The 12,577-nt window shown below is 38.4% G+C and overlaps 1 protein-coding gene across 1 annotated transcript in view; it reads left to right on the top strand.

Moving 5' to 3' along the window:
- The window catches only part of PLXDC2 (plexin domain containing 2), a 253,175-nt gene extending 241,754 nt beyond the window's left edge, over nt 1-11,421 (top strand). Inside the window, exon 14 of the mRNA XM_063150230.1 lies at nt 8,938-11,421. Within this exon, the coding sequence (XP_063006300.1) occupies nt 8,938-9,054 (117 nt within the window). The 3' untranslated portion in view covers nt 9,055-11,421. The remainder of the gene's footprint in view (nt 1-8,937) is intronic.
- The last annotated feature ends 1,156 nt before the right edge of the window (nt 11,422-12,577 follow it).

The raw sequence follows: 12,577 nt of genomic DNA, 5'->3' as shown, positions 1-12,577 counted from the left end.
ATACTTTGTGGTTTTCTTCCCTTCCTTCCTTATATTGTGATCCAAAGTCCTTTTGAGGCTTGAAATTTACCTCAGCTGTCATCACAGTGCTCTGCCATTGGGAATCAAAGGCAATATGATCTGGCTACAGCTGAGAAATGAAACCTGGTGGGATGGGTCCTGTGCCTGGAGTGCCCTGTTGGATGGTTCCAGGCTCTCCAGGAGGGACAGGCAGGGCAGGAGAGCTGCAGGGGTGGCACTCTATGGAATAGAAGGGGCAGAATGTGTGGAGCTCACAGCTGCCAATGGCACAGCTGAGAGCCTCTGGGTAAGAATCAAGGGACAAACAAATAATGCAGATGCCATTGTGGGAGTTCACTACAGACCTTCTGGACAGGACGAGGATGAATTATTCTTTGAGGAACTAAGAGACTCTTCCAAGTCAACTGCCCTTGTCCTTATGGGAGACTTCAACTTGCCAGAAATTAACTGGGAACATCACACAGCTGGTACAACCCAGGCCAGAAGATTCCTAAAAACCTGAATGACAACTTTATGGAAAAGGCTTGGAAAGATGCCCTCCTTGATCTACTCCTTGGCAACAGGGTGGATCTTGTGAGCAAGTGGAGATTGGAAGTCATTTTGGCCACAGTGACCAGGAAGAGATCAAGTTTAAAGTCTCTGTTAACAGAAGGAAAAATGCAAAAACCTCAACTCTGGACCTGAGGAGAGCAGGCTACAGACTACTCAGGGAGTTAGTGAGTAAGATCCCTTGGGAAAAAGCTTTTGCAAGTGCTGCAGTCCATCAGTGCTGGTCACTGTTTAAGCATCACCTCCTAAGGGCACAGGAGCAGGCAATTCCCAAATGTCAGAAGTCAAGCATTCATGGCAGAAGGCCATCTTGGTTGACAGGACTCTTCTCTTGAAAATAAGGAGGATAAGGAAGATGTATACCCAGTGGAATCAAGGCCACATGACATGGGAAACACACAGAGCCACTGCTGGCCACTGTAGGGAGAAAATTCACATGGCCAAAGGTCAGTAGAGCAGAGCTGTGGGGGACAATAAAAAGAGTTTTTTCAAATATGTTAATATTAAAAACAACATTGTTCCATTACGGGATGAGAATGGTCTCCTCATAAATAGGGACAGAGACAAGGCAGAGGTGTTTAACACATTCTTTGCCTCTGTCTTCAACAAGGATGATGGACCAAGGGTGCCCTGAGCTGGAGGACCATGACTGCAAGAATGATCAACTCCCAATCAATCCTGAAATGTGCAGGAGCTGCTGCTCTGGCTGGATCCCTAGAAATCTACGGGGCCTGGTGGGATTCATTCAGGAATCCTCAAAGAGCTGAATGATGTCATCACAGAAACTCAATGATTTTTGAGCAGTCTTGGGAATATGGAGAAGTCCCAGCTGACTGGAAGCTGGTGTAAGCTGTCTGAACTTTCAAGAAAGGCAAGAAGGAGGACCCCATGAGCTAAAGGCCTGTCAGTCTCACTTCCATGCCTGGTAAAGTTATGGAGAAGTTTATTCTGGGAGGTATGGAAAAACACCTTAAAGCCAACACACTCACTGGTCACAGCCAGCACAATTTCATGAGAGCAAAGTCCTGCTTATCCAACCTGGTTTCCTTTTGTGACAAGGTAACCCATGGGGCTGATCAAGGGGAACCAGTTGATGTAATGAGATTTTTGGATTTCAGAAAAGCTTTCAGGACTGTCTCTCACAGAGCCCTTCTGCACAAGATGTCCAGCTCACAGCTGGATGAACACATCCTGTGATGGGTGAGCAGCTGGCTCATGGCTCAGGCACAGAGGGTTACAGAGCATGGAGTGACATCAGACTGGTGACCTGTCACTAGGGGGGTTCCACAGGGCTCCATCCTCAGCCCTGTGCTCTTCAACAGCTTCATCAGTGACTTGGACCAGGACTGGAAGGGACACTAAGCAAGTTCACAGACAACAAAAAACTGGCAGGAGCTGTTCACTCCCTCAAAGGCAGAAGGGCCCTGCAGAGACCTCAACAAATCAGAGGGCTGGGCAATCACCAACCATTGAAGCTCAGCATGGGAAAGTGCTGGATTCTGCACCTGGGATGGGGCAACCCTGGATGTACAGACAGACTGGGGAATGAGATGCTGGAGAGCAGAGCCATGGAAAGGGACCTGGGGGTCCTGGCCCATGGCAAGCTGAACCTGAGCCAGCAGTGCCCTGGCAGCCAGGAGGGCCAGCCCTGTCCTGGGGGGCATCAGGCACAGCATGGCCAGCAGGGCAAGGCAGGGATTGTCCTGCTCTGCTCTGCTCTGCTCTGCTCTGCTCTGCTCTGCTCTGCTCTGCTCTGCTCTGCTCTGCTCTGCACTGGGGTGGCCTCACCCTGAGTGCTGGGTGCGGTTCTGGGTGCCACAATATAAGAAAAATATTTATTAGAGAGAGTCCAAAGGAGGGCAACAAAGGCGGTGGCTGAGGTCGCTTGGTCTGTTCACCCTGGAGGAGACTGAGGGGGGACCTCATGGCCATCTACAACTTCCTTTTGAGAGGAAGAGGTGGGTCAGGCACTGATCTCTTCTCTGTCATGACCAGTGACAGAAACTGATGGAATGGCCTGAGGTTGTGCCAGGTGAGATTTAGGTTGGAAAAGGTTCTTCCCCCAGAGGGTGGCTGAGCACTGGAACAGCTTGCCAGCACAGTGGTCACAGCACCAGCCTGACAGCCCAAGGAGCATTTGGCAATACTCACAGGCACAGGGTGGGACTCTTGGGGATGGTGCTGTGCAGCTCTGGGAGTCGGACTCAAGGGCCCTCGTGGGTCCCTTCCAACTCAGCAGATTCTGTGATTCTGTGATATGAAGGTAAGGAATGAAACACTGGGATGACTCTTCCCAGATGGACACAATGATACATTGCCGAGCATGACTACAGGAAGCTTGACAAGAGATGAATAAAATTTTACTTTGGTGATTCTCTGGGGGCAAAGGATTTTAAGAAGTCTAAAATGACGTTTCAAATTAGGCCTTCTTAACCTCAGGCAAAAGAGCCTTTCTCGTGTATTCACCTTATAGTTACAAAACTTGCTAACATATGTGGACTCTGAAGCTCTAAGAATATGAATGAATTCAGAGCTTATGCATTAGTGGCTGTGTATGTATTAATAGTAGTTAATATGTCACACACTGAAGAGCAGTGTGGGTGTATGTGGTTAAAAATTAACATTCTTTTGAGTTAAGATCCTATTTTGAAGGTCATATCTTTTGCCTTCATGTTCTCAGCCTCCTTGGAGGTATGTCAGAGCTTTATTTTGCTGGTTCAGCTGCTTAGAAACATACATGTACACTTACATCACACACATGCACATACCTATGTCATTTTTTGTTGTTTGTTTTACTTCATCTTGGGTTTTTAAGATGGATAATTTCACGAATCTGTTTCAATGGCCACACAGACAGTTGAGCTGGTGCTATCGAGCCAAGGAGTGACCTTCAGGAAAAACACAAGGAGGGAGGAAGAAACAGCTGCAGATCTTCAGCAAACACATAATAGTATGTGATCAGAGCATGGAAAATGCACCTTGACTCCTCTTGATTCAACTAAAATTATGTCCTTGATTTAACTAAAATTATGTATTTGCTAGTAAATTAAATAAGGTTGTGACTGATTTTTAGCATAAAGACCTACCAGCATGAAAGGATCTGCATTCCTGTCATTTAACTGTGCCTCACTTCAAGCTGACAGTATGTAGACTCTTAGCATGAACTGAGGATGATTTCTAAATACTGAGCCCTAGCTGGGGTGGTCTGAGAAAACAGTAATTATTGGTGAGGTTTTTTAAATGATGGGCTGTATAAGGGATTTTGTCTGAAAGCATTCACTGGCACACACATCTAGCAGTAGATTTCCTTCAGATTTTGATCTTCTGCTCATCCCCCTATCTGCTTAGCAGAAGGAAATAATATGAGAAAATAGTTAAAATGTTGAAGTTCTTGGTATTTCAGAGCTCAGGAAATAAATGGACATTCCTGGGTCACCATTTTACTTCTCTGCTGGTAACAGCATGCCACAAATAAGAGCCAGACTTAACATCCAGCCATGTTTTCCATGTACCATTTCTAGGTTTCTGTATTCATGTCACAAATGCAGTGTATGTCTTCGAACAAGCAAGAAGTAAATAGGAGACAGATTAGAAAATAAAAGGGTTTTTGTAAAAAGAATGAGATCATCAGCTAAGTCAGCTGATGGAGCTCACATAGATTTGCTGTTTTCTTCTGGGATATAGCCCATTGTTTGTTACAGGGGATTTTTCTTTTAGTTTGAAATAGGCTTAACATAGTCATCAAGTAGTTTTTGTCCAGATGTTTAGGCTGAATTGCGTTTCATGAAGATGATGATTAAAAGAAGAGAACAGGTATCATTTTTCTCCTCTTCTTTTGAAGTCCTGGCGTTTGGAGTATTGTCATTGATCTCACTGTCATTGCCTAGTACTGATAGTAAAGTTATTTTTCCAAAGCTTATCCAGCTCAGCAGGAACCAGCAGTTCTGCAAGGGAAACCTAAATTGACCACAAGGGAGAAGCACTAAAATAAATAATCAACACTGACAATAAAAGTCAAAGGTGTAGAGGAAGGAGGCATTCTGGTTTTTGTCCTTCAGCAGCCAGCTCCTCAGATGAACATAAGACTGCAAAAAATGTTATAGAAAGATGGTTTAAGTCACAAAAAGATACATTAAACAAGTACTTCTATCAAAAGGAAAAATAAATGAAGTCTGTAAATGACTCTACTAAAATTAAGTCTGAAGCAATCCTTATTTGAGAACAGTTTCTTCAAAATATGAATTTAACATGGTGTCAGACAATTGTTCTTTTCTTATTCCTGGGAATATATATCAGAAGTACAGTTTCAGATATTCATAGCTTCATCCACTTCTTACTGATTTGTCAAATAAATTGGGTGTTTCTATAAGACATTAAAGACTCATGCAAAAATTTCAGGTAACTTTGAGCACAAAAGTACATGTTATGGTCAAGGTAATTGATAACAGAAAGATCTTTACTTCTCACAAGAAACCATAGCCCTGAATACTGAGGCAGATTAACACTGGACAGGTACTTGGACTAATGAGTCTTGAATAATATCAGATTAACATTTAATTATTTAGTCATTTAGTAAGACCTTCTATAATTTTGTTCCCTTTTTCTTAATCTATTTTTTTAAGTCATAACAGTTTTTCTAAGTTTTGAGCATAAATACAGAATTTTGATTAGTCCATATTTGCATATTTCCATATCGTCAGAATTAAATTTGCCTTCTCGAAAAAGTGTGATTAAAGAGTACAGCTTTTAAATAGATTTAAATGTGCCTACACCCCTGAATTAGACAAAGAATTTGACATCAGTGGAAATGTAAGATGCAGCCCTTCAGTAGACACACTGAACCAGCCCTCTGGAAGTTTGAAAGATTGAAATATAGAAAAAATCAATACATAGAGGAGACAAAGTTGTGCCAGAGCATTCAGTCTAAAAGGTACTCAATAATTTCAGATTTTGTGTAGTTTAGTGGTAAATCAAGTTTACTAGGGAGCTCTGGAGAGTCAAGACTTGGAAAAATTGACCTTCTCATGTTATGTCAAGTATTTGTACTCAGTATTTATCTTCAGTAAATTCAGTTTCAGAAAGAGTGCGCATGTCTTGATGAAATCCACAGTTCAAGTTTACTGCTGAATAGGAATGAAGAGCTGATGCATGCAGAAGCACTCTGGGATTTTATGCTGATTGAAAGATACAAAGAAACTTTTGATAGTGTTTTAGAAATCTTTTAGAAAAAAACGTGCGTGGCAGGGTTGAGGAGATGACAGAGGGGCAAATATTTCATTAATGTTTTCCTTCACTGTCTTCTGTACAGAATTGTTCTCATTCCATTTTTGTGTATTCAGAGTAATATAGACTAAGGATGATAATAGAGGCTAGGATGTAAAAATATCAAATATGTAATACCTGTTGCCAAGTTCTTTTGGTCCATTACTGGTAGAAATTCATCTTTACACAGATGTATGAAAGGAAATGTAAAAGCTTAAAATTGCTGCAGCTAACAAAATATGCATTATTACAACTGCTTTTGATAAATTACCTCTCAGAAGAAAAGTGTTAAATTACATAAATTTTAGAGATAATATTAGCACCAAAAACTCCCAGAAGCAGGGCATCAGTCTTCAGATACCAGTATTTCATCACAACTTAACACAGCTGTCCATCCTCCCGTAACTGATCTTGTAGTATTGGTTACTGTTCAGCAGGAAATAAGGTGGTCTACAGCTAGCAACCTTAAAAAATCATCAACTGTAACACTAGAAACGATGTTCAGATCATAACAACAGAGTTTTATTTAGATTGTGTTCAATTACTGCACTCAGATATGTATCAAACCCTTTGTTTAAACATCTAAGTGGGATTATACGATTTTCATGGATAATCAAGGACCTATAAGGCTCAAAAATCCCTGATATTGAAAGATGTCAAAAGAGGAAAGTGATCAAAAAGAAGAATTCTTTGCAACCAGAGTGAGAAGCTACTTTAGCTTCTACCCTTTAGTTTTAATAGGCAGAATTCTCTCTGAGCTGCTTCAGCAAATGAAGGAACTTTGTATCTCCCAACATCTATCAAGTTACTTTTGGGTTTTTTTCAGTTAAAGCTGAAATATTTTTACAGCTTTTAAGGGGTTACATAAGGCAATGAGTTGATAGTTTGTCAGTGCTCTCTTTTAAAACTGTCAACATGCACATAATGAAGCTGAAATTAAACAATCACTATAAAGGGAAAATCTCACCTCAGATGTGACAAGAAACCGCAGAAAACTGTAACTGCAATATTAGAAGATGACCTTCAAGTCTTTGGGTTTATTTCTGGAAAAACAAGTAATATTTATGTCTGATGGCTTGTATCATTAAAACTGATACACATCTGTTCCATAACTAATCTTCTGGAAAGGCCAATTAAAAAGAGTAGTACAAAATGGTAAATTTAGTATCTATCATCAATGTAGCAGTGAAGTACTAACTAATCATAGGTAAACCTTAAAATCAAATTAGGAAGCAAGTTAATATATTAAAATCCAGCTCATCCTTACGTGTCACCATTTGATACCATTTCTAGTTATTCTTTCCTGCTAGTTTTCCAGTGGTTTTTCCTTTTCCCTTTTCATTAGAGACCTCTCCATCAAATTCCTTTCTCATTTGTACCAATGTAAATCTGAAATAAACCCTTTATATTTAATTGCATTATTCCTGATTTACTTTAGTGAGCCTGAGAACAGAATATGACTCTTTTTCTTTAGCTGTAACCAAACTGTCCTTCTTAATTTTGAAAACACACAGAATCAAGCTTGGGTAGAAAAAACTCTCCAAAGTTTGAATAGACCAAGTTTCCTTGTTAGGAAGAGACATCCATTAAAGAAGAGAGTGTTCTGCCTTCCTATTTTGTAGGAAGGTGCTGCGCTGAAAAGTCTGGTATTTTAAATTACCTGCCAAACAGAATTTAGCTCTGAATGCCTCAAAAGTAACCTGATCCTGCAACGAGAGGAAAAGGAAGCAGTTGCTTTTATGAGGGATCTTCCTGAAAATGGTCACTGAGGAAGACTTTGTTCTGAGTCAGCTGTGTGGCTTGTTGGGAACAAGATCCAGTGACACCTCAAGATTTCTTTAGTGAGTCCTGCCCAACATCACCATGAGTCCCAGCAAAACATCATGGCTGTGGCTGTGCTGTCCCACCAAAACACCCCTCAGCAGCATGAAGTCTCCTTTGTGATTGAAAGGAAATAAAAATGGGGTATTATAGGGACAGAAAATCAAATGCAGTGTTTATATTCAGAATAAAAATCATAAAGTAAAATTATTTTGCTTTTGAGCTGTCAATGAAAATACAGGCTGTAATTTGTTTTCATTGATTCTCCTCTCATTTTCCTGCAATGTTTCTATTTAAATTTCTGTATTTCTAGCCCTCCTTCCAAGCAGATTGTAACTCTTGTCAGTAAAGAGAAATAAATCAGTATATTTGGCAGATAAAATTTTCAATAGGGAAAAAACTTTTTAGGAAAGATTTTTCTTCTCACTGACTCTATGAAGGAGTTTCCCTATTTTCCTGAAAGCTATTCCCTTTGACATAATCTCAGAGTGGTCACCCAAAATCTGAGCCTTACATGACATTAATTCATGCGAAAATACAGATTGTTTAAAGCACTTTTCCTCCCTACAGATATCATAATGATACAGGAATTTTTTTTATCTACCCTAGAAAATAACTGTTTCTTTTCTCTGCTTATTAGCTGTTTTTAAAACAGGCACCCAAGATCCTAGTGGAAACTGGTTAGGACTTCTTAAAGCTCTTGTACCCAAAGTTCTTAAGAGTTTAAATAAAAATGTTGCTTCTGTTTGAACCATCAAAGTAAACTACTCAAGTAGAAATTATAGCACTTGAAATAGGAAGCCATTATTTTGTGAGTCCTGCATAAGCGTGCCAGAATTTTATCCTAAATAATTTTTAAATCAAAGTTCCTGTCAACTCTGCCACATATTTTCCCATGGCATAGAGTATATTGGAAAATTTCTCTGCAGAACTAGGAAGGAAGGGCATTGAACAGATCCTCTAGAGGTTAGTGGAGCATCAGTTCTTTATGTGACAAATCCAATAATCAAGCATTTTAGACAGGAGCTATTTCATCCTCTTCATTGCTAAGAGTAGTGGTAATTGTTTATGTGTTTGAGAACAGTCATCCCCCATAAATTTAGAAAGAGGTATTAATTCCTCTGACTTTTGCTGCTGCTGAACTGTGCCTTTTTATTCCTGTAACAACTACAGGGAGTGTGGTTTAGTATGAGAGGTCAAAATTGCAGGATATTGTAAGATCTTTTTATTAACAATTTATTGTAATACCCCTCATAAAAGTTTCTTTTTTTATTGGTGTTGCAGCGACGTCCAAGCAGATGGCCAGCAATGAAATTCAGAAGAGGATCTGGACATCCTGCCTATGCTGAGGTGGAACCAGTGGGAGAAAAAGAAGGGTTCATCGTATCAGAGCAGTGCTAAAATTTCTGGGACAGAGCACCAGTACTGGCCTACAGGTGTAAGACATTTATTTTGCCTCTCTTTAAAGAAAAGGAGCCCTAAGCTGCTGTAGCCTGATAGAAAGAAGATTCTGGATAAACTTTGTCCAAGAAGAAAAACTATCTAAGATACCAGATTACTACTGCACAGTAGTTTTTGTTAGTGGACTGAGACACAATGGTTCATGCAGAACACTTGTCAGTGGACACCTACAGTATCAGAACCATGGCACAAGTGCCGTGTTATTTGCTTTAGGTGTGGGGATGCACAGTAATCAGAAATATAATAAAGCTTTGGTGCGCAAGGGTGTTGCCCTTTGGTTCAAGTCTTCTTCTCTGTTATCTCCAAGACTGAGGAAAAAATCTGTGTCATTTCAGTGCAAAGGGCATTGATCACAGTGTGATTGAGAAAAGTATCTTAAGACAGGTAAAGAAGAAGAAAAGGATTTTTCCAACATTTATATAAGCAGATGTGAAATACAATTTTCAATTCTAAATTGACCTGCCAACCTGAGTGAGTCACAATGTAAATGCTTTCCAGGAATAATACAATGTTTCTTGTACATTGCTGATTACTAGGCTGCTAAACAACTCATGATACACAGATTGGTAAGAACTGAAGACAGCAGAGAATTTTCATGATGGTGGAATTATTTCATGGGAGTTCACAATGATGTTTGGCTGATTTTCAATTTCAGCGTTCCCTAAAAAGTGAATTATCAGGTTTGTATTAAGGTGTATTTTTCATTTCTCAGCAGTAGGTTGAAGTAAAGGCAACAGATCCTTTTAGCTGCCAGAGAGCTTATGGACCATTTCTTAGGCAATGGGGTAAGAAAAATAAGATTTAAAATAAATGGGTTTCTATTCTTTGCCATTTCATTGTGAGTCCTTACTGAGAAGCACCATAGACTTCAATGCACCCCTTCCAGAGATTCAGATACAAGTGTTATTGAACCCTGCTGATTCATACAGTGGTTTTGTTTAATGCACATAGTAGTTGCATAAATATATATATAAATATATTTTTTTTTATAGCTAACACAAGGCGGGTTCTTGTGACTGTTAAGACTGCATTTTTTGTCATCCAGACAAAGGAAATGAATTGCATTACTGCATATTTCCACTGAGTTGTAAAATAATCCTTAATATTAGAATATTTTTATGTTGTGTAGGGAAGGTGGTTCATGTAGTTGCAGTCCATAAACTTTCTGCCTATTGGAACCATTCTTTCTGTAAAATTGACCCTTTCCCTCCCTGCACAGGGAAAGCCAACACTATAAATTCACACCATCAAAAACAGTTACTCCTTTCAGGGAAGGGGGTTAATATACATAGAGACCCAGAGCTTCCCTGAGGAGTGGAAATCTAAATGCTTTGAGGATCTGGGCCTGAGGTATTGAAATATAAATTTCAGGTACTGCATGTACATTTCATAGCAGTCATTTACTATCAATTTTTTATATACTGTACAAGGCGCTTGAATGATTTTTAAGTGAGGTAGACAACATTTGTGGTTTTGGATTTTGAGCCGTTTAAAAAAGTTGTAGATACCACCTTGATAGTACAGTTACTTACACTTCTTGATGCTTGTATGGCCTAAATTTGATTACTTAATGCTGTTAAAAAAAAAAGCAAACATGATTTTTGTTATTTTGTTCAGTAAATACTACAATACTGTATTTTCTGTATTCTTTTGTTTTGGGTAACACATTTTTATTTTCATCTGGTTTGAATCATCTAGCATGAGACTGAAACTGTTCAAAAACTAACTGATATTAATCTGAAGGTACTAACAAACAAATTGTTTCAAAGCCTGGTTAAAAACCTGTGGCAAGTAGTCATTTCCATTTGTGTGGGTCTGCTGAGCCCTTTTTCTAATAGGCTGAGTTTAAATTGCAGGCTTTTAATTCTGATAGCAATAACCAAATGTATGCACATATATATGGTGACACATTTTTATTAAATAAAAAGGAATCAGTGCACATCATGTAGGAACATATTTGGTGTGCAATAATTATCATCAGTTTTTCTGGGAATCTTGGAAGTCATCAGCTGGGGTTCTTTCCAAAAGAAGCAATTGTAGAGCTTCTGGAATCCTGTTTGAAATAATTTTTATTTCAGAGAACATCTTTGCAAATTATACTAAGAATTTGCAAAAATCTACATAGTACTGCAATAAGTTCAAAGGATATTTCATATAAGTAAAGAAGATTTATATTATTATGGGTTTACAGGTCTGTTCTTCATCTGATTCACTCCTATGTTTATCCAGGTATGTAATACATAACATGCAATGGAGCTGACAGAGTATTTGTGATATGCTTAAACAAATATATCAACAATTTTAAAATCTGGTGTTTTGATTACTTTTTGTTTAAAGCCCCTTCACAGCTGAAGGATGTTTGTTAGTATTTGCAGACTAACTTACATGTTACACAACTTCATAAAATGATAGCAACCAATTTTTTTTCATTTTTCCCCCCCATGTACTTAGTGGGAGATTTCAGTGGTCTGCAGGGAGCATCATAGAATACTTCTTCAGGTTTTTGCCACGATGTTATATGCTGTGGATTATAACATGAGAAGTTGCTGGGTTTATTTAATAAAATGGATAGGCATATGCTTATGTCTGATAAGAACTGCTGTCTGAAGAGAAAACCTCCTGCATACTAATGGATGTATAGTGTCTCATTGGTGTCTGCTTTGATATATTCTGTGATATGTTCTATTTATCCCAATAGGCAAAAGTTAATTAAGTAATCTGTTGCTGTTTTGTAATTCCATCTGGTTTTCTAATTTTTTAATAATTAAAATTGCCACATTAAAAATTATACAAACATTAATCTAGAAGTCTGATAAAATATTGAGATTAACTGAGAATCCTATTCTTATATTTTTATAAAGCAGCAGGTTTAATTGCCACAGACCAAAAAAAGTCATATAGCCCTCTCAGAAATCCAGCTGAAATGTTTTTCAACAATTCATAAATTTTCATCCAAGTGTCTGAAACGGTGGTTTCACTAGCGTTCCCAGTGGTCCTTCATTTGAATCTTACTCAGAAAAAATGTTTGTTTACAGACATTTATCCCAACAGTTATTTTAACTCTTAAACTTCCCTATAATTTTATTTGTCTAATGCTGTTTAATTATTGCAAGATCTGTCACATTTTTTTCTTATTATTTTCCATTTTAGTGTCAATTGTTTTATAATGCCTAACACTCTCAATGCTGTGCTTCAGCTCATCCTCCTCCACAGAGATAAAGGAAAATTTTAATTCTGAGAACTCAAAGCACATTACTAAGTAGCTTTCATATCTCATTAAGATGAAACATTAAATCAGATATACATATATATATTTGTATGTGTGTGTAAAAAATATATGTATATTACTACACACAGAAATTGCTGAAAAAAAAAAGACCCTAGCATTTCTAAAGTTGTATTCATATATTAAGAAATTGTAGAACTTCTGAAGAAGTGGAATTGTAATTTCATTCACATATGC

This window comes from Melospiza melodia, chromosome 1 (genome assembly GCF_035770615.1).
Source record: "Melospiza melodia melodia isolate bMelMel2 chromosome 1, bMelMel2.pri, whole genome shotgun sequence".
In the NCBI taxonomy this organism is placed as follows: domain Eukaryota; kingdom Metazoa; phylum Chordata; class Aves; order Passeriformes; family Passerellidae; genus Melospiza; species Melospiza melodia.
The sequence above is the reverse complement of the archived record's forward strand: the minus strand, read 5'-3'. Positions and strand labels throughout refer to the sequence as shown.